A 7,875-nucleotide genomic window follows, 5' to 3' on the forward strand; every position below is an offset into this window, starting at 1 on the left:
TGGTTTATTGTATGTGGTTATTGTTCGGGACGAACAATATTAAGGAAGGGGCAGTGTTGCATGAGCGAGGTCACGTGACTATTGTCACGCCACCTGCTTTCTAGAACTATCCCATGTCTTCGGAAGTGCTCTAGCATTTACTAGATATATGTTTGTCTGGTATATATATAAGACGCTCACAATGTGACGGGAATGTGTGTGTAGGTAATGAGTAATTGAACTGCAGTCAGAGAGAGACGAATTGTTGAAGTCGAGCTCGTGAGACGTGAATTATAGCGCGACTGTTGAAGCTGAGTGTATCGTAAAGTTGTATTCGGAAAGAATAAACCAGTTTTATTTAAGAGAAGACTTGTGTCGCTAAAGTTTCGTCGGAACGAATTTACGGAAAATCAATTAACAAACGGAGACGTAACATTTCTTTTTCCTCTAACAACTGTTGTAATTTCTCTTCTCGTTCTTCTTGTTTATTTTCTTTTTCCTCTAACAACTGTTGTAATTTCTCTTCCCGTTCTTCTTGTTTCTTTTGCTGTTCTTGTATTTCTGCCATTAAGTCTGCTAGGCTGTAGTTTGATTTGCCGCTTCTCGTTTCCATATTTTTTATCCCACTCTCTGACACCAATTTGTTACTTCTCAGTCTGTTAATTGATTTTCCGTAACTTCGTTCCGACGAAACTTTAGCGACACAAGTCCTTACTTAATAAAACTGGTTTACTCTTTCTGAATATAACTTTACGATACACTTAATTTCACATTCGCGCTAAAACAAACGCTATAACGAACGTTAACTTCAATACTCTCTGACTGCAGATCAATTACTCACTACCTACACATTGTCCCGTCACTTGTCACCATCTTATATATACTAGCTACCCCCAATCTAGGAAGGTTCGAAAAAGAAGTGGCGTGATACTAGTCACGTGACCTCGCTGACGCAACAATATTATTGAATAAAATATTTAGACAAGTTCTTAAAAAAAAGTTGCAAGCTTGGAAAAACTGACTGCAGAATTCTATTTTAGAAGAGAGATATTAGATTTTATGAACAATCTTCTTAACAGAAAACTTGTTTCATTAAAATGCATCAAAATATAAACTTTGTTTTACCACTAAACATTGGAAAGCTCCAATCACTGAAAACCACACATGTATTAAAGGTCATTAATTTTGTTACGACAGCGGAAGTCACGTGACGCTGGTAACACGTCATGAGTTTCTAGAAGGATCATAATTGTTCCTGGCAACTCTAGTGTTTGGCAGACGCCCTCTATTTTTGTATATAAGCCCGGCAAATAAAGCGGATACACAATTGCAGATTGAAGAGAGATATAGAGACAGATAATTGAGTCAGATGAGCGGTAGTGACCGTAAGTAAAGTGCTTTATTCGTTGTAAATTATAGCGTGTGTTTAAGTTAACGTGCTGTGGAAATTCTGTTTATTGCAAAGTTGTATTGAGAAAGAATAAACTAGTTTTATTTAAGAAATAACTTGTCTCGCTGAAGTTCTTCGGAAAGAATTTTTACGGGAAATTAACAAACGAACAGAGACGTAACAATTTGTTGACAAACCAGAATTAAGCAATAGACATGATGGATTAGTATGAAAGACCTCGTTAGAAAAGAAAATGCCAGAATGTAGAACTTATGAGATTCAGATCAACAGGAAATATATACTGTTATGGTAATTTACAATCTTGTAGAAGCCACAGGTTTTGTACCATGCCATTTATAAACAAATATGGCAACATTTTTTGTTTGTTTTGAATTTCGCGCAAAGCTACACGAGAGCTATTTACGCTAGCCGTTCCTAATTTGGCAGTGTAAGACTAGAGGAAAGGCAGCTAGTCATCACCACCCACTGCCAACTCTTTCACCAACGAATAGTGGGATTGACCGTCACATTATAACGCCCCCACGGCTGAAAGGGCGAGCATGTTTGGTGTGACGGGGATTCGAACACGCAGATTACGAGTCGAGCTCCCTAATCACCTGGCCATGCAGGAGCCGGAAATATTTTGTAACAAAATATTCTAGTATCTGTGTTTGCTTCAGAATTTTCCATAGAATTTATCTGTATTTGTTTAAATTCATTTCTTCCTTTTACTGTACTGTCAGCCTATAACTCTTATTAGTTTTATAAAGAAAATTGAAGCAGAAAAAATGGAGGTAAGGGATTTTTATTCTAGATAATCTTTAGAATACATTTAGGATGAGTAAGGCATGGAATTATACAAAAACAAAATATTACTGGTAAGGTTTGCAAAAACTGTTAAAATAGCTGGAAAACAGTTCATTAATGTTTTAACTTGCATGAAAATAAAGACTGAGTCTCATTCTTACAGTATGCATATCTTGATTTTAGAATTTGGTGAGTGAGTACTTAAAATGACACGAATAATACAAGCAACTATCATTTATAAAGTGGATAATTCTCAGTCTTATGGTTATGAAAACAGTGTTTCTATACCTCAAAGTATAGTTTTAAGGTCATATAATCAACAAAACTGACAGAATGACAAACAATTCACAAGATATCCAATGGAACTTACCATAGGCAGTTCCTATAGTTTCTAAAAAATTTATATCTCAAGTTTGTGGCAAGTTAATTATCAAGAGTATGACCTACTTGACCTCTAAGTCCACAAAAAAATGTCTTGGCTGAACAGAAGTTCATGAGTAGCATGAAATGGACAAGACTTAATTATAACTACAACATCATGAATGTGTTTTGTAAAAGATTATGGACAAAATGTTCCCAATGTGCCACACTGCAAATGTTTTTTATTTAAAATTCACAACATACAAATACCACACTGTTAAATAACAAATCATGTTACATCGAGTACTTGAGTGGAAATCAGTGGTAATGCTTGTATGAGTGATATACTGTTGAAATTTGTTCATTGAATATCTCTTTGATTTTAGTTTAGAGCTGCAGTAAAATGACTTAGAATCACAGATGCTAAGAAAATACCTTTAATAACTAAAAAGTTGTACTTTTATTAGTATTTCAGCTGGTACAATGACAAGCATTTTGGAGTAATACCCCAGTACAAAATATATCACTGCAGTAATAATATTATACTCTCTCTTTCTTAAAACTTAAACATACCTGTCAAAAGGTAAAAAAAACACGCACCAGCTTAAAGTACTTAACTTTGTTTTACTTTACATAAAAATACTTGTGAGGATCTAAACAGTGAAAAAAAATTCATTTAAATGGTCTATTTATATACTTAACTTTACAATAATTAAATCTATTCTCATATAGACTTTTACAGGTACATATAAAGCAGTTAACTACTTTATTATTAAATCACAACATAAAAGCCGTGTCTTCAACAACGTAGTATCACGTACACATAACATTACTTGTTTATATGACAAACTAGAGAACTCACAAGAATTTTTTTAAGCTTTGTCTCATGAAAATGGAAGAAAGACATGCAGTTTGAAAACAGTCATATTGTACTCGATGTTTTGGTAAATGTTTTGAATGAACATTCTTCAAAATTAGTTTGACAAATCATATAAACAAAAACTATACATAAAATATTAATTTGCACATTTAAATATTGAATCAGACCTTGTAAAAAGAAAATTATTAAACTTAAATTACACTAGGAGGAGAGAAAGTATAATATTTTAATTTTAAGAGACCTGGAAGATGTAAATGTACAAAGTCTTAAATTTTGCAATTTTAATTTTATATAGAGAATAATTACTATCACTGTGACAAATAGTAATTTATTCTTTAAAGATATTCCAATTTCAGAATTTCACATAGGAAACTGTCTGCTTAAGTCTTGCTCAGAAGGTTTGATCACCTGCGAACTCTAGCTCCTGCATTATCAGGCCTAAAATATGAAGCCATCACCAAACAAAATAAGGCACTCAATCCTAACAGCAACACACTGGTATTTGTATCAAAGTATTCTGTGAATTCAAAGTACAACATCCAGAGAAGTCCCAGGATCACAAAGAACAAAGGCAACATCAAGTGACCAAGATCCAGTTCATTTACAGGGGGTGTAGGGGGCATCCCCTGGTGAAGAGGAGTTGGCGAAATCTGGACATGAATAACACATCCATTAGTAACCCCATACACCTGAAGGCTGGAATCATCATTCCTCATAAGCTGGCCATTGAATATAAGACGGACAGTTTTGTTATTGGCAAGATCTTCAGAGAAGTACTTTCTGAAAATGTTTCAATATAAGTTAATACATTTAAGAAACACTATTATTTTTTAATAGCATGATACAAATATTAAATCTGTGTTAAGTTAAAAAAATCCAATTCACTCCATCTTTAACAACTAAAACATAAAGTTCACTTACCTTTCACGGTTTTAATCAGAAAAACTGTAAACAAAATAACATTTTAGGCCGTAGAAAGAATCTTAGGTTGAGAAAGAACAAAGTTATAAGTAGCTTTCAGATCTGGGGATCATTTGAAATGTGCAGCAAAAAAGCCAAGTTCAGAGACCTTGGAATGAGCAGCCACAAAGAACTTTTTTATCACTGATGCTGTGATGCTGAACTACAGTAACTTATCAGACAGGTATCCTTGTTGTGATGCTGAACTTCAAATATATGGCATTATATTTCTGGATAGACATGAAACTGGCATCCCTACATTGGAGAAGCCTGGAAAAAACAACAACAGAGTATGAAGCTGCATTTATACAGATTAAGTAAGCAGTCCTAATACTGACATAACACACTGAGATTCGGTTGAGAAAATCAAATTCTCAGGATACCTCTGAGTCTCATGGAAAACCAGAAGGTACTGTGAACTACCTAGCTATTAATCCCTGTGAAAAAGTTTAAAAAACATAGCCAAATCAGACCACTCTCCAAAGCTGCTCAAAGGGTAAATAATAAAGTCAAATATTGTATGGTAACTACGAGGAAACAAGATTTAACAGTTTTAAGTTGAAGTATATGATGATCCTAAGAAGTGAAATAGTACAATAAATCCTCCTCCACAAGAAGATAATCCACATTAGAAGCAACCATATACACTGTATAAATAAATACTCTTCAAGACAATGCACAGCTCTATAAGTAGGATTAATCAGAGCAGGAAGTAGATCTACCAAGGAGACCACCTTTTCATTTCTGGCATTTAAGTCAAATGTTTTAAAAGAGACTACAAGACAACACAAGAGACAAAACTCATAAGCAGTTGTGACAGAGGTGTAATACAAATAAAAGACATGGACAAGACAAGCCACATACCTACATAAATCAGGTTTTCCAATGGATACTGAGCAGCAGCCACAAAAGACATTATGTCAAAAATGATGGACAGCAACTAAGAACTCACATCTACGACTGTCCACTGTGTAACAATAAACCCTCTAGTTTAAGACTTCCCACCAATGGAAACTGAAAGGAACAAGATTCAGAACAACCAGCATGAATTATAAACCAAACCCAATTCAGCTGATTATTTCATGGAAGCTTTTTTAATGAAACTGAAGTTTCAGGACTTTTCCAAGACCACAACTTAAAGACAGCTTTTTCAAGGACTTCTGCTGTAACTTTTAGAGTTAATTTTCCATAAGATTCGAGGATTTTAAGAGCCTGTGGTGAACCATGCATTAAGCATAAGGTGGACAAAAATGAAAAAGATTGATGCAGAAGAAATATTCAAGCCCAGAGCATCCAGATCCAATGCAAGAGGGTAGAGAACAGCAATCAAAATAAAAGAAGTTTGTGATTGTGGAATATTGTATAGACTATGATATAATCCAAAAAAAATTACAAATCCACTGAAATACAAATAATGCAAAGATCAGTTGCATAAAAAGAATCTGATCAAGGTGAGATAACTGATCTGCCGAAAGGAAGGAGATAAATTCTGGAAATAAATGAGATAAAAAGTGCCTAAGAGAAAGAGTATGAACCCACAGATTTTTTAAGTGATTGTATTATTGATAAAATACTAAAATAGAATCATTTGAGTGAACCAGAACAACTCATCCATTGAATTAACGAATGATCATAATGAATAATTCAACAATATTCTTTAAAATTATGAAGAATAAATCTATCACAGGTTATCACCATCTAGTTTTCTTATGAAGAACAAATAAACAGAAATAAAATCCCTTAATGGTCTTTAGAGCATCTTCTGGCATTCAGGAAAAGCATCTATTTCTTTATAATCATGAGATCTAATGGAAATAAAGAGGAGTCTGTGAAAGCAAGTAGTAGGAGATACCCAAATCAAAAAGGCATGATGTTGGCTTCTGAAGAACAAAAATACTTGGTGTGACGGAAAATTAAAGGTGAACAAAATTTTGATGTCTTCCACTCACGGACTCAGAATATGGGCATAAAAGAAGTAGAAATTCAACAAGAAGTGGTTATACAACTGACTCCACCAAAAGTTAAAACATGGCCTATTCATACTGTCTTATGGTGGAGAATCAAAGGTTAGACTAAAAAAAAAGTGTAGAATGAAAGTATGAATGAGAACATCCATGACGAATGAGAAGAAAATTAAATGTGCAACAATAGCAAGGATTACAAAAGTTGCAAAGCAAGTAAGGAATGTTACAAAAAACATGTCGCTATAAACACTTGAGGAGATAAGCCAACTAAAGCTGCATACGATCCAAGATATCTCATGAAATACAGTTTAGGAAGAAGGTGATTAAAGAAACAAATAAAAAACTTAACTAGTTAAAGAAGGTGATTAGAGAAACCAATAAAGAAGTTAACTAGTTAAAGAAGGTGATTAGAGAAACCAATAAAGAAGCTAACTAGTTAAAGAAGGTGATTAGAGAACCAATAAAGAAGCTAACTACTTAAAGAAGGTGATTAGAGAAACCAATAAAGAAGCTAACTGGTTAAAGAAGAAGGTGATTATAGAAAAAAATAAAGAAGATGACTAGTTAAAGGAGAAGGTGATTATAGAAACCAATAAAGAAGATGACTAGTTAAAGAAGAAGAAAGTGATTAGAGAAACCAATAAGGAAGCTGACTAGTTAAAGAAGAAGGTGATTAGAGAAACCAATAAAGAAGCTAACTGGTTAAAGAAGAAGGTGATTAGAGAACCAATAAAGAAGCTGACTAGTTAAAGAAGAAGAAAGTGATTAGAGAAACCAATAAGGAAGCTGACTAATGAAGCATTATTACAAACAGATGAAATTTGCATTTGAATTAGCTAACAAGCATTCAACTAAAGCTGTGGAACACAGAGAAAAACAAGAATATAAATTAAATAAATGAAAATAAATAATTGTTTTAGGTTCTATATATACAGTTGAATAACCAAAAAATCATATATTACTATATCAATACCACAGAATTCCACTATAATTTATCAAGCTTAGTAACTAAGCTGTATTTGGGTTTAAAACAATATGAAATTTCGAGCAGACTAAAGACACAACCTACCACCTTGAAATCTTGGTTTGAGAGAACAAGATGGCATCCTAAGATTTTATAATGGCTAAGAAAGCCACTAACAGGACATTCTAAACTTTCAATTGGTTATTCATGTCATATATAGAAGTGTATATAAGGTAGTGCTTCCAAAAATGAAAAGAGGTGGGCAGGGTGCCACTATGTTAAATTAATTACATTAGCAATATCTTAGCAAATAGAAAAGGGGTTCTTATTTTATATTCTAGCTTGTCAATATCAGTAATTTGAGTTTATAATTCGTACAAAACTATACACTTAGTATTTTGATATCACAAACATCTAATTTGAACCAGTGCTGCATTCAACATACCACATGACACACAAAAATTTATGTTCAACCATGTTTTTTAATGTTTACTTTTAAATTAATAAGTTGAGTAATGTATAATACTAAAATTTGAATTATAATCTACAGTTTGATACCAAACTTACTGAC

At 33.2% G+C, this 7,875-nt stretch overlaps 1 protein-coding gene across 3 annotated transcripts in view; it reads right to left on the bottom strand.

Moving 5' to 3' along the window:
• Positions 1-2,749: 2,749 nt before the first annotated feature.
• The window catches only part of LOC106462258 (transmembrane and ubiquitin-like domain-containing protein 2), an 18,518-nt gene continuing 13,392 nt past the window's right edge, over positions 2,750-7,875 (bottom strand). For all 3 annotated transcript variants that reach the window (XM_013922158.2, XM_013922159.2, XM_022389455.1), the window contains exon 4: positions 2,750-4,196. In XM_013922158.2, the coding sequence (XP_013777612.1) occupies positions 3,821-4,196 (376 nt within the window). In that variant the 3' untranslated portion in view covers positions 2,750-3,820. The remainder of the gene's footprint in view (positions 4,197-7,875) is intronic.

The sequence above is a fragment of the Limulus polyphemus genome, unplaced genomic scaffold, assembly GCF_000517525.1.
Source record: "Limulus polyphemus unplaced genomic scaffold, Limulus_polyphemus-2.1.2 Scaffold1127, whole genome shotgun sequence".
Taxonomy (NCBI): domain Eukaryota; kingdom Metazoa; phylum Arthropoda; class Merostomata; order Xiphosura; family Limulidae; genus Limulus; species Limulus polyphemus.